Genomic DNA, 15,028 nt, shown 5'->3' with positions numbered 1-15,028 from the left:
AGCAGAGAAATTGAGACGACTAATGTCACGCCGACAGTTCTCAATGAAAAGATCAAGAGAAGGTAAGAATCCAGAGGGAGGGGTCCAGGTGGAGGGAGAATATTGGAGGTGGGTAAAAGGATCCGTTGAACGGGGAGAGGACTCCTGCCCAAAGAAGTGAGCACGGAGATGAAGACGGCGGAAGAAGAGTTCAGCATCGTGCCGAGCCCGAAATTCATTGAGATGAGGGCGTAAGGGTATGAAACTAAGTCCTTTGCTGAGCACTGAACGTTCAGCATCGGAGAGGGGAAGGTCAGGGGGTATAGTGAAAACACGGCCGGGGCTGGGATTGGAAGATGGGGTGGGGACGGAGGGACAGGCAGGGGTGGAGGGTCCTAGATGCGTGTTGGTGTCGATGAGTTGTTGGAGCTTGCGTTCCTTAGCACTTGAGAGAAAGAGAAAAAGTTCCTTGTTGAGCCGTCGGATGAGACGAAGAATAAAATGAAACTGGGGGCATGCGCAGCTTTGAAAAAGGGTGCAGCGGTGCTGCTGGAGGGAGAGGTCGGGTGTGTTCACATGGCGACGCATGGCACTGAGTGTGGATCTCAGAATGCGACGGGAACAGCAGTCCGAGAAACGTTTTATGTCCCGGAGATACCTGTAATCCTGGATGGGTTCGAAACAAGAGGGATGGAATTTCAGTTGAAATCCACGTGGGGTGAGACAGAGACAGTCACTGAGAAAGGAAATATGGCTGTGAAAGCAGGTTTTAGTAAACACCTTATCAAACACCAGGAGAGAAATGGAAAGCAATGAAGGTGAACAAGGCAAAAGAGAGATACGGAGTGCAGAGCAGTACTTCTTCAAGGTAGGCATTTCTTGAAGAGGAGTGGCAGTCAATTAAACACAGAAAAACAAAAAACTACTGCGGATGCTGGAAATCCAAAACAAAACAAAAACAGAATTATCTGGAAAAACTCAGCAGGTCTGGCAGCATCGGCGGAGAAGAAAAGAGTTGACGTTTTGAGTCCTCACGACCCTTCAACCGAACTGAGTAATATTAGAAGAGGGGTGAAATATAAGCTGGTTTAAGGTGGGGGGAGAAAAGTTGGGGGTGGGGGGGGGTGGTTGTAGGGACAAGCAAGCAGTGATAGGAGCAGATAATCAAAAGATGTCACAGATAAAGGAACAAAGAGGTGTTGAAGGTGGTGATATTATCTAAGAGAATGTGCTGATTAAGAATGGATGGCAGGACACTCAAGGTACAGCTCTAGTGGGGGTGGGGTGGAAAGACTGACAGGGCATTTACAGGTATAGATTAAAATAATGGAAATAGGTGGGAAAAGAAAAATCTATATAAATTATTGGAAAAAACAAAAGGGAGGGGGAAGAAACGGAAAGGGGGTGGGGATGGACGAGGGAGTTCAAGATCTAAAGTTGTTGAATTAAATATTCAGTCCGGACGGCTGTAAAGTGCCTAGTTATTATAATTAGTTATCAGTTTAATTGATTCATACTTCTAAAAAGATTATGCAAGAACTGATTCTTTAAAAAATTATGTTGAAAGGTTTACTGAGCTTTTTGCTGTTTACAAATGTCAGTTGATACAAATCCTTTTGAGGCATAGTTTCTAGTCAGGCAATAAGATCTGTGTTGCCTCAAAAAGGTTTTCAACACCACCTGGCCAATATTTATCTTTTTACCAACATCACTAAAACAAAGATTATCTGGCCTTTGTCACACTGCTGTTTGTGAGTGCAATTTGGCTGCAGCATTTCCCACATTAAAACAATGACTATACTTCTTCATGGGTTGTAAAGTACTTTGGAATGTCCTGAGGTTGTGAAAAGTGTTTGAAAAATGCAAGTCTATTTTTCTTGTATTCGTCATTGGTTAGTGTCAGAATACAGATGGCGGTGTGGGAAAATCTCATGAATTCTTCCTACAACTTATTTGATCAAGGTTGGATTTATCTTTTTGTGTAGTCGAGTCATTAGGCAAGTGAACACATTGCCACATAAATATTGCAAACATATAATAAATTCAATTTTGATCCAACAGGATCTTGTATCAAAGATGCTTCATGTAGATCCACAACAAAGATTGTCTACCAGCCAGGTCCTCCGACACCCCTGGATTATACATCGGGATAAACTGCCACAGTTTCACCTAAACCGTCAGGATGCACCTCATTTAGTAAAGGTAAAAACTGCACTTCAGCGTTCTCTTTCCCTCCCTCCATCCCCAACTCCCCCCAGCCACCGCACTGTCCTGGCCTGCCCACACATCTAAAGGCCGATCTTCATACAGCAAGTGTCTGCAGAAAGGCAGCAGAGATACGGTGACCCTTTGATCTCAGTGGGAGTTTATGCAGATGTTGTTGCGCCTCTTGGTAAACTTGTGTTTTGTCTCCACTCATGTTGTGCCCATGTTTTTCTAGGGGGCCATGGCTGCTACTTACTCTGCGCTGAATCGTACACCATTACAGCCTGTTCTAGAACCAGTCGGCTGCTCAAATCTGGCCCAGAGAAGGGGTGTTAAGAAACTTACCTCAACTGCTCTTTAAAGTGACCTCTGCTGAAAACTGGATTCACGGCAGCCTTAGACATTCACGTGTATCTCAAAGAACAGAGAGCATACCATCCCAGTTATCTTTATATGCTGCTTTTTGTCTTCTGCTAGTCCTGCTTTGAACAATTGGGTACCAGGATATTGGGAATGTATTCTTTGGATGGAATGTGAAGCAGAATACTTGGGAACAAAGGTTATTTGGGTAAAAGCATAGAAACTTTGGCATTACAATGAACACTGTACTACTTGTATTTGTAAATTAGCAATAGGAAAAGCACTCAAACAGTGAATTTCTACTGGGAATGTGTAAGTCCATCTGGATTGTTTTTGTTGTAATTAGGGATTTTTTTCTAAAGTTTAGCACTTGAGTTGAAGTACATCCTATATATGTTATCACTGTAAACCTTGTGCCATTTTTGAATGCCATGACTTTTGCATAGGCAGTGACTCTCATTGCTTTTTCTCCCAGCATAGTCCTCCACTAGTCTGTCTGTATCAATGGCTATTTTCACACTTACCTGATCAGTATTCCATGATTGAAAATTTTGTTGGGTACTGTTAGCAGCTGAGGAACGCTTTATCTCCTTGCCTGCATTTTGAGTCAATTGCTAAACAACTAAATCTACTGTAATCTATAGATCTTTGAAAAGGCAGCCTACCAACTATAGCATGTATTTGTGAGACTTTTACTTTTGTATGAGACAGAGGATGTTTATAATCCTTTACAATATAACTTAGCATGATATGGGGAGGGTGACGGTCATATTTTTGCCACTCACTGTGGCAGTGAACAAAACATTGAATTTCTCAAATGGATTCACCTTGGCATTTGAGTTGCAGTGATTCTATGAATAGAAATAGAAGTCCATTGAAAATCACTTACTGTGTATCCATCATGTCTTCAGCTTTAACATTCTTAAAGATCATAGTTTAAAGATGGGATGCGATTGTAATGATTTGAATACTACACATTAAATGTCGCCATTCAATTATTGTAGCTCGAAGGGAAGGTGTAAAGATGAGGGATGTAATTATTTTGAAATTCAAAATCTACTTGGTGAGTTTTTAAAATGAAGCTGTATCACAGATGTAATATTTTTCTACACTTCTATAAAATCAAACTTTATACCAGACTCCACCACATAGCATGGCACTGAAGTGGATGTATAAGGATTTTTTTTTTATACTGTCTTTACCAAAGTATGAATTTGGTAGCAGTCTGAAGTTGGGTTCAGCTGACACCTGGGCAATGCTGCCAGTTAACTGGATTGATTAGAATAGTCAATGCTGCAAGAGATAGACTTAATTGTGCCTCATTCTGGTATAGAATCAGAATGTTTTCATTTGAAATTTAATGTTACTCTGGCCTAATCCCAGGTCCAACCAGGAGAGTGGAATCAAATCTATCAGTACTTATGTTGCTCCTTGTGGGCTGGCAATTTTTTGTAATCATGAGGAAAAACTGAAATTTATACAAAATAAAATTTCAAACTTAATAAAAGTGTGCTGTCATCTTATTTGCGACCTCTGAGCTTCTTGACATGGTTTCTGATTTAATTGGCTTTACTCCCACTCTTGGCGAGCCTTGATCACATTTTGAATGATGTGCCATACATTTTAATCCTTAGCTTATTTCTCAAAATCAGACACTTCATTAGTTGTGGAACAGCTGTGATTCTGCATTAGGGTTAAAATGTTGGTAAGGACTTGGATTATTTTTGAGTAAGAATGTTTTCTAGTAAATTGTTACACCACAGTGTAATGTGGCCACAGCCTAAATTCCTACAAATTAAAGGAAAATAATTTTTTTTAATTCATTCATGGGATGTGGGTGTCACTGGCAGGGCCAGCGTTTATTGCCAATCCCTAATTGCCCTTGAGAAGATGATGGTGAGCTGCCTGCTTGAACTGCTGGAGTCCATGTCCATGTCCAGGTGCACCCACAGTGCTGTTAGGGAGGGAGTTCCAGGATTGTGACCCAGCGACAGTGAAGGAACGGTGATATATTTCCAAGTTAGGGCAGTGAGTGGCTTCGAGGGGAGCTTCCAGGTGGTGGTGTTTGTATGTGTCTGCTGCCCTTGTCCTTCTAGATGGTAGCAGTCATGGGTTTGGAAGGTGTTGTCTAATTGGCGAGCTCCTGCAATGCATCTTGTAGATGGTACTTACTGATGCTACTGTGCGTCAATGGTGAGGATAGTAAATGTTTCTGGATGTGGTGTCAATCAAGCAGGCAGCTTTGTCCTGGATGATGCCCAGCTTCCTGAGTGTTGTTGGAGCTGCACTCATCCAAGCAAGTGGAGAGTATTCCATCACACTCCTGACTTGTGCCTTGTAGGTGGTAGAAAGGCTTTGGGAAGTCAGGAGGTAAGTGACTCACTGCAGGATTCCTAGCTTCTGACCTGCTCTTGTAGCCACAGTATTTATATGGCTAGTCCAGTTCAGTTTCTGGTCAATGGTAACCCTCAGGATGTTGCTAGTGTGGGATTCAACAATGGTAATGCCATTGAATGCCAAGGAGCGTTGGTTAGATTTTCTCTTTTTGGAAATGTTCAATGCCTGGCACTTGTGTGGCTTGAATGTTACTTGCCAATTGTCAGCCCAAGCCTAGACATTGTCCAGGTCTTGCTTCATTTGGACATGGACTGCTTCAGTATCTGAGGAGTCATGAATGCTGCTGAACATTGTGCAATTACCAGCGAATATCCCCAAGTCTGACCTTATGATGGAAGGAAGGTCATTGATGAAGTTACTGAAGATGGTTGGGCCTAGTACACTTCCCTGAGGAATGCCTGCAGTGATGTCCTGGAACTGAGATGATTGACCTCCAGCAACCACAGCCATCTTCCTTTATGCTAGATAAAACTGCAACCAACAGAGTTTTCCCCCTGATTCCCATTTTGCTACGGCTCCTTGATGCCACAATGGGTCAAATGCTGCCTTGATGTCAAGGGCAGTCACTCTCACCTCATCTAGTTCAACTCTTTTGTCCATGTTTGAACCAAAGCTGCAATGAGGTCAGGAGCTGAGTGGCCCTGGCAGAACCCAAATTAGGCATCAGTGAGCAGGTTATTGCTAAGCAAGTGCTGCTTGATAGCACTGTTGATGATCCCTTCCATCAATTTACTGTTGATCGAGAGTAGACTGATGGGATGGTAATTGCTGGGTTGGATTTGTCCTGCTTTGTGTGTTCAGGACATACCTGGGCAATTTTCCACTTAGCCAAGTTGATGCCAGTCTTGTAGCCATACTGGAGCAGCTTCAGTACTTTGCCGAAATGTTGTTGGAGGCCATAGCCTTTACAATATTCAGTGCCTTCAGCTGTTTCTTGATATCACGTGGAGTGAATTGAATTGGCTGAAGACTGGCTTCTGTGATGCTGGGATCCTCCAGAGGAGGCTGAGATGGTTTATCTACTCAGCCCTTCTGGCTGAAGATTGTTGTGAATACTTCAGCCTTCTATTTTGCACTGATGTGTTGGGCTTCCCCATCATTGAGGATGGGGATATTTGTGCAGCCTCTTCCTCCAGTGAGTTGTTTAATTGTCCACCACCATTCATGATCAGATGTGGCAGGACTGCAGAGTTTAGCTCTAATCCGTTGGTTGTAGAATCACTTTGCTCTTATCACTTGCTGCTTTAGTCTGACATGCATGTGGTCCTGCATTGTAGCTTGGTGTCCGAGATGCTGAGTGTTCTCTCTATATGCCTCATACCCTTAGCAGTGGGATACAAATATTACCATCTCTAAGAGAGTGGGCAGGTAGAAAATATGGTGTATTGAGCTCAGAACAGTTGTATTTACATCAAAACTGTTTATTACAAAATATGGCACATTAAAACTCAGAACCCTGCCCACAGTTCAGGACAAGTGAGAAATAAAAATCTATCCAGCCTGATGGGCATTCAGAATGAGACAACATAGAGTTGAGAATAGTGACGCACAAAAATAAACAGATTTAAGGACAAAGGAGATTATTTGAATACGTAAGAGCAAATATATTGTTAGAAATATCTACCCTAAAAATAATTTTTGCCCCCAAAAAGAGCCTAATGAGAGGCAGCAACCAGTGCTGTGATTTGATTATCTACACCACTGCTTCTGGAAGTGTTGGGACTTTTAGCTTTTAATGGATTAGCACTGCCATCTACTATTGACCTAAGGTACTACATTGGAAGTTCCGGAAAGCACAAGTGTGAGCAGCATGTCCGTTTCAGCTGATCTGAAGAGCTGTTGAACCGGGGATAGATATGAGACTTGTACATGGCAACCGTCAGTTTCTAAAGGTAGCTGTTAAGTGTTTTGATTTATGTCAGCATTTCGCAAGGAAAAATCTTTGGTCCTGATATTAATCTGGAGATGGTACATAACATGAGTATGTTAATAGATGATGAACCCACAGGATTGCACAACTTGTTAACCCTGGTTAATTTTAATGACTGATTGTTTAAATAAAGCTTCCCAATTCTTCAATGGAAAGCTGCATCTGGTATGCGATGCATCTAGTATACAACCCATCTGCGTGACAATTTCCTGTCAACTATCTGTAGGCTTGATCCATTTCTGTAAGGGAGGCTGTGGGAAAGGACATGCAGAATGGTTGATTATTGGAAGAATTGACCTTTTAACCCCATGTCTCCTATAAATAATTCCCCTTAATGATGACTTCACATCAACCAGTATGGTCAAGTACTTTGTGTGTACATTGCGATCTTTTAAGTACCACTGCTAAATCTCCACCCTTAGTACCTTCTTCCCAAGTCTTCACATGGAAAACATCAGCTTTTGCCCACAATGGACAAAGACTCCTTGGAGGACATCATCAGTCCCAAGAATGCATCATCTCATACGCCACATACATTGCTAGCAACAGCACAGATATTAGCACATTAGAGATATTACTCAGCAGTATAGTAGTACTTGGTGAGTCTCTGAACAATGAGCAGGGGCAGCCAAGAAAAGCTGCGTAGCACCATTTACTCCAGGGATGTTGAGCCACAGAGGGCTGGCAATAAAAAGGAGAATGCTGGAGGTACAGGAACAATTGTGTGAGGTACTGATACTCCTGCAAGGTACTCTGCCCATTATGAGTTGTTCCCTTCCACCATATGTGGAGGTGATGTCATAGGGGTTTTAAATTCTGCAATGTACTGCAAAATGTGTGGTCACCTCCATGGAAATTGTAGCCAAGCGTACTCAACACTAGTTCACTTATCAGCTGATATCGATGTCCTACAACTCATACAGTCACTATGGAGACCATCTTGGACAAGTTGGTGCAGTGTAGATTGGGGCTTCCAGAGCATCATCCATTCCCCCAGTCTACTCTCTCGCAGAACAGCAGGATTAATGTGCTGCTGTCCTGGAGAGATTGTGGCTGAACAGACAGTACATGCAGACCTTTCTCAGGGTACCTCCAAGTCTCATCCATTGTCACTCCACTGATCCAATATGTGACAGAGTGCTTCAAGTGCAGCCAGCTCTGACTTCACTGGCAGAAGTCCAGGAGGAACAACTGGTCCCCTCATGGGCAACTTCACCCAGAAGTCATCTGCCAACATCTTGGAAGAATAAAATACACAGCATCCTGACCCATCCCTGTTCAAGCTACCCGACTAGCATCTTGTAAAAGTGTTAGAAGTAAGAAATGTGTGGTTTAATGTGTGGTCACTGAGGGTCAACACTTCGTGGCTTCAGTAATTGGCTTTATAAGATTTCAATGGCGGAGCATTCTGCTATTCTTGTGTGTCCTATGATTTGAAGGCAATTTGTCTTTTTTAATGGCATAGGTGTGGAAGTTGGAGGAATATTTTCAAGGTGACAACTTAAAGGATGTTAAGGCCATGGGGTAAGGATTGAATGACACTACAAGGGTGTGTGGTCACATAAATGTGGCCGAGGTTACAGATGTCTAAATGAAGCATCATGCTATGAGGGCAGCATAATGATTCACATGCTGTGTCTTCAGTCCACCATCTATCTCTTCACCATTCTCTTCCTCATCAGATGGTAAGTCCTGAAAGCCTTCCTCCTCTGGAATGTCCAGTCCTCTTTGCTGAATGATGTTATGCAGTAGATAGCATATCACAACTGTTCTGTAAACTTGGGCTGAAAAGTATTGTAGGGAGCCTCCAGAGCTGTCAAGACAACCAAACTTTTAACTAGAGCCACCCAATGGCCGCCTCAATGACGCCTTCTGTTTGCTTTTGTACCAAGCCTGCTATGGGTTGTTGAGGGGTCCAAAGAGGCGTCATGAGCGTAGATGGTACAGGAAGGATAACAGGGAATGGAAGACAATGCGTTACATAAGGATAAAGAGCATGTCCAGATTCTTCATAAGACGTAAAAGGGCCTATCCCTTGTACCCATTAAAATCCTTTTAATACTGATGAACTCTCCCTCCTCAACTTGACTGCATTTTTAACACAATTGACCACACCATCTTCTCTTCTGTCTTCCAGCTGGGGGACTGCCCATGCATCGTTCCATTCTATCCAGCCTTAAATGTGGAATCACCTGCAAAAGCTTCTATTCCTGCTCCCAGACTGCTGGCTCACAATGCCCCTTGATGGCATGATCCAAAATCCCAGCTCTACCTTACTACCACCTCTGTCAAACCCTCCACTGCCTCTGATTCATCACGCTACTTGAACATCCAGTAAAGATGAGCAGAAATTCCTTCCAACTAAATATTGGAAGAGCAAAGTCATTGTCTTTGATCTCTGTCACAAACTTCATTCCCTAGCCACTGACCTCATCCCTCTCCCTGGCCATTGTTTGACGCTGAACCAGACCATTTGTACAATTGGTGCTCTATCTGACCCTGAAGGTGAGCTACCAACATTACATCTGCTCCATCACCAAGACCAGCTACTAACACCTTCATTAATATATCATATCTGACCCCAAAATATTCCAACCACATATTTGTGCCATCACTAAGACTATTTCCACCTCTGTAGATCACTCGACTCCACCCTTGCCTCAGCTTATCTGCTCCTGAAATTCTTGCCGTATCTCTAGACTTGACTATTCAAATGCACTCCTGACTGGTCTTCCTTATAACCTTAAGATCATCCAAAACTCTGCTGCCCATACCCTAACTCACACCAAGTCCCATTCACCTATTGCCCCTGTGTGCAATGGGTCCCGGACCAGCAATGCCGTGATTTTAAAGTTCTTAGCCTTGTTTTCAAATCTCTTCATGGCCTTGCCCATCCTATCTCTTAATTCTTTCAGCCCTAAAAACCTCTGAGATAGCCGCGCTCCGCTAATTCTGGCCTCTTGCACAGCCCAGCATTTAGTTGCATCATCAATGGCAGCTCTGGCTTCAGCTGCCGAGACCCTAAGCTCTAGAATTCTATCCCAAAACCTCTCTGTCTCTAAACTTTTCCTTTAAGATGCTCCTTAAAAGTTCCTGAACAAGTTTTTGGTCACCTGTCCTAATAGTGCTAACTTTTGTTTGACAACATTTCAGTCAAATGCCTTGGGTATTTTTACTACAGCAAAGGAGTAATATAAATCCAACTGTTGGTCCAAAGATGAAACATGGTGGGATATTAGGCAGCATGGTAGCTCCCTGGGTATTGGACAATAGCTTCATGGATCTCCTATGTAGTTGCAGATTAACTGAACATTAATTGAGTGGAAATCCTCGTGGCTAGCAAAGGCTGGTTGTGGAATGCCCTGACACCCATGTGCATGTCCAATCTATGGCACCCTGCACTTGTGGAAAGCCATCCAGACCTGCAAACATCGACTCTCCATCTGATTGTTGTCATTGGTTTGGAAGTTGATATAACAACTCGCCCCTGTGTAACAAACTTAAGTTGAGTTTGAAGTTGCAGTTCGAGAAGTACAGTTCCCAGCAGGCCTCGGGACTTCTGTGCCGCACATGTGAAGTTAGTTTTTTTTTAAACAATCTTCGGGCCTTCTGCACGTGCGCAGTTAGTGCTTTTCCGTTCTTCAGGCCAGGAAACAGCTCTTTGCACATACGCAGTTAGTGGTTTTACCTTCTTCAGGCCAGCAACCGGCCCTGCGCACATGTGCAGAAGGAAAAGAAGAAAATAAGTGAAACTAGAGGTGAAGTGACCTGAACAAGAGCACCATTCGAGAAAAGGTACCCAGGGAGTAGGGCACGGGAGAGGGACAGGGAGAAGGACCTAACCCAAGAAGAAGGTCCCAAACCAGGGAGTGGGACAGATAGAGGTCCCAGAAGACAGTCCCAAGCAGGGACAAAAACAGGGATCAGAGATAAATCCCATTGAGTCAAGAAAAATGACAGGAGCAGGGAAAAAGGCTCCAAGTTAAAGAAAGAGCTGCAGGGGGCAGGCTTGAAGCAAAGTGGGCTTGAGAAAAGCCCTGAAGATCCAAGAGGACAGCCGAAGATTGGTGACACTGTGCTGCGGGGCGTAAGGACAAAACTGTCCTTTGGCAGTGGTGGTGTTCTCCTTGGTATGGCCAAAGATTTGAAAGTGTGCTTGGAAGGTGAAGCTTGAGTGTACTCAGAGATCCAGAGGAAAGGAATCTCAGAAGGTGAGACTGAAACCCTAGAGATAGATTCTTGTTGAAGCTGTCGGAGTGGGAGCGACTTTTGAAGAAAATTCCAAGGGCAAGTTCTTCAAATGTGGAGATCGGAAACCTCATGAGAAAAACAGAGTTTCCGTGAGACCATTTGGCTCACTGTGTGACAAGCATTTTGGGTGGGCTGTTGAGAAATAGAATCTGCTTTGGTTGTCATTTACCTGGAGTGTGGTGTGTTTGAACACAGTTCGCCAGTTGGTTCACATGTACCGCATACTTACCCTGAATGTTAGGGTATAAGATAGATATGGTAAATTGTTTTATCTTTCTGAATTTGTATGTGTCTGTAAAGATAAAGATGGGGTGAAGGAATGGTGAAGACTTGAATAAATTTTTTGTGTTTGTATTGAGATCTTTCCAACCTTTATTGGCTGGTGTAATATAGTTCATTTTTCTTGTTTAATAAATGTTTTATTCCTTGTGTTAAATGCTTACCATCAGACTCCTATGAATTTGTTCAGTAACTTTACTCCACAGTTTTGAAAAAAAAATAAAGGTTAGGATCTATCAAGCCAGGTTCCACTCAGGGATCTGACTTGTCCAGTATTAATATCAGCTGGGATCATAACACTTGAATCTAATGCATTGGTCACTGGCCTGGATACACTTACGGGTGACTGACTATGACAACCTTGATATATCCCCTGTGGCAGCCTGGAAGGATCCAGGAAATATAAAAGTTGAGGCTCATGGTCACTGCCAGTGCCATCGGCATAGCACAGGCGCTAGGTCTAGCAGACAGGTGTCTTCCTCAAGGAGGCTGCAGAGGTCTGCAACCACCAGCACTGACAGTCGGAGTCTTCTTCAGCACTGCTCCTCAGAAGGATCAAGGAAACCGAGTCTTTGTCTGTGCACCCTCTGAGGTTTAGTAAGGCTTTGAGCACATACCCTTTCTGTTGCTGCCTTTTCTGCTGCTCACCAGCAACTCCCTCCTCTTTATGCCTTTGCTGCCGGGGTTGCTCTTCCTCGTCTCCCTCTTCACTCTAATAGAGTGTGTCTGGAGCGGTACCCAGGATCAAATTTCTATTTTTCCCCACAGAATATCGAAACAATAATCCACAATAATAGTCCACAATAAATTGTGATAGCACCTGTAAGTGCAGCAGCTTTATGTAGATCAGACCTTTTTTTGCACCTCACTGACAAGTTGCCATGATTACGCCAGGGTTCTCCTGGAGATCTTCCTGACTAGTTTGAAAACCTTGTTGCACAAGTTCAAATAGCGTCAAGGTCCCAACTGCATCATAGGACCCAGAGTTAAATGTATTCATGAGCCTCCCACCTCTCCACAGCAGGGGCTTGTCAGTTTAAGAAGGAGACTGAGTTGAGTTAAGTTTACTGCTGACAATTGTGGTAAACTATGCTCCTACTGAGAAGCACTAGTGCCTACTCCCAGAGGGTGGCATTTGTGGGGGTTTGGGAACAGTGAGTCTTTATGATGTTATGGTTCCCTCTCCTTCAAATCTGCCGTCATCACCTTCTCTTCAATAAACCTACTGATGACCCCTCCCTCTTTGCAAGCTACTGTCCTAACTTCAACCTCCCCTTCCTCTTGAAAGTCCTGAACAGGTTTTAACCTCCCAAATCCATGCCTATCTTTCCTGCAATTCCCTCCAAACAGGTTTCCAAACCCACCACAGTACTGAAAGGTTCCTCGTCAAAGTCACAAATTACATTCTTTGTGACTGTGACTATGATAAACTACACCTTCTCCCCTTTCTTGACCTATCTGCAGTATTAAACACAGTTCACCACACCATCTCCTCCAATGCCTCTCTCCTCTGTTATCCAGGGGTAAAACAGCCCTTTTTTATTTGTTCATGGGATGTAGGCATCACTGACTGAGCCAGCATTTGTTGCCCATCCCTAATTGCCCTTGAACTGAGTGGCTTGCTGGGCCATTTCAGAGGACATTTAAGAGTCAACCACATTGCTGTGGGTCGAGTCACATGTAGGGACAGCAGATTTCCTTCCCTCAAAGGCACTAGTGAACCAAATGGGTTTTTCTGACAATGTCTTTTTTAAAATGGTCATCATTAGACTTTTAATCCCAGATTTTTATTGCATTCAAATTCCTCCATCTGTTAAAATGAGATTCAAACCCAGGTCCCCAGTGCATACCCTGGGAAACTAGATTACCAGCACAGCAACAATACCACTATGCCTCTGCCTCCATTGTTATCTATCCATCATAGCCAGAGAACCATATGCAACATGAACCCCACACATTCAGGTTTAAGTAATTGTGGTATAACCCTCTACTAATTAAATAAAACTTCTTTGAACTTACCATCTGAAGAGTCTCGTCTTACCCTGTGGATCTAAGACTCGTTGGAAACTGAAAAAGTTAAGACAAATTACTAAGTAGATTTGGTTAATTGGGTTTTATCCAAACTTCTACCCCAAATTCTTACAGTGTACAGGGCATAATTTCAAAATTTGCAGATGATCAAAATTTGGAAGCATTATGAATTGTGAGGAGGATAACAAAAAAAACTTCAAAAGGACATAGTCTGGAGGAATAGGAGGACAAGTAGCGGAGGAAATTCAATTCCGAGAAATACAAGAAGATTCATTTTGGTGGAAAGAATGAGGAGATGAAATATAAGGGGTTCAATTCTAAAGGTCATTCTACAGGTTCGGAGGGAACTGGGGGTATATGTACATAAATCATTAAAGGTGGCAGGGCAGGTTGAGAAAATGATTAATAAAGCATACAGGATCCTGGGCTTTATAAATAGGGGCATTAAGTACAAAAGTAAGGAAATTATGATAAATTTTTATAAAACACTGGTTCGACCTCAGTTGGAATATAGTGCCCAATTCAGGGGTCCACATTTTAGGAAGGATGTGAAGGTATTAGAGAAGGTGCAGGGAAGATTCACAAAAATGGTTCCAAGAATGAAGAATTTCAGTTACGTGGATAGGTTAGAGAAGCTGGGGCTATTCTCCTCAGAGGAGAGGACGCTGAGAGGAGTTTTCATAGAGGTGTTCAAAATGATTAAGATTTTGGACAGAATCAATAGAGAGAAGCTGTTCCCATTGGCAGAGGGATTGAGAACCAGAGATCACCGATTTATAAAAGGTTAGCAAAAGAAACAACGGCAACATGAGGGAAAGCATTTTTGCATAGCAAGTGGTTAGGATCTGGAATGCACTGCCTGAGGTTGTGGTGGAGGCAGATTCCGTCAAGGCTTTCAAAGAGAAAAAAATTGCAGGGCTACAGGGAAAAGGCAGGGGAGCAGGATTGGCGAGTTGCTCTTCCAGAGCCAGCACAGGCACGATGAGCCAAACGCCTGCTACTTACTGTATCATAAACTTTCTATGATTCCATTCCACAACCCTCCATGATATTTGTGCTCCTCTAATTCTGGGCTCTTGTGCATCCCCGATTTTAATTGCTTCAGCATTAGGGGCAGGGTGACCAGCTCTTAGGAAATAAAATAAGGGGCACTTCAACTGGGGGCAGGGAGTGGAATGCTGGGGGTCATAACTCCCTCTGCATCTGCACAAAACAAAGAGTGGCAAGAGACAAGAGGAGATTTCCAGGTTTAGTCTCCCACGCTCTGTGCTAGAAATGAGGGACAAAAGGTGACCCTTAAGAGGCATGTCAAAATAAGGGGCAATTTCCTCCTCCCCCCACCCCCCCAAATGACAGTTGGTCACTCTAGCAGCTGTGCCTTCAGTTGCCAAGGCCCAAGCTCTGAGATACCCTCCCTATACCTCTCCAGGTCACATTCCTCCTTTCAGACACTCTGCCTCTGTTCAGGCTGATATCTCAGAGTCCCGAAGAAGGGTTACCGGACTCGAAACGTTAACTCTGTCCCTCTGCCCGCAGATGCTGCCAGACTTGCTGAGCTTTTCCAGCACTTTCTGCTTTTATTTAGCATGTGGCCTG

The 15,028-nt window shown here is 43.4% G+C and overlaps 1 protein-coding gene across 6 annotated transcripts in view; it reads left to right on the top strand.

The window, feature by feature from the left end:
- Positions 1-4,067, top strand: part of LOC144691369 (ribosomal protein S6 kinase alpha-3) — a 102,826-nt gene extending 98,759 nt beyond the window's left edge. For all 6 annotated transcript variants that reach the window (XM_078559402.1, XM_078559400.1, XM_078559404.1 and 3 more), the window contains 2 exons: positions 2,041-2,181; positions 2,420-4,067. In XM_078559402.1, coding sequence (XP_078415528.1) covers positions 2,041-2,181; positions 2,420-2,545 — 267 coding nt within the window. In that variant the 3' untranslated portion in view covers positions 2,546-4,067. The remainder of the gene's footprint in view (positions 1-2,040; positions 2,182-2,419) is intronic.
- Positions 4,068-15,028: the final 10,961 nt, after the last annotated feature.

This window comes from Cetorhinus maximus, chromosome 16 (genome assembly GCF_964194155.1).
Source record: "Cetorhinus maximus chromosome 16, sCetMax3.hap1.1, whole genome shotgun sequence".
In the NCBI taxonomy this organism is placed as follows: domain Eukaryota; kingdom Metazoa; phylum Chordata; class Chondrichthyes; order Lamniformes; family Cetorhinidae; genus Cetorhinus; species Cetorhinus maximus.
This window is presented reverse-complemented; position numbering and strand designations above follow the sequence as displayed.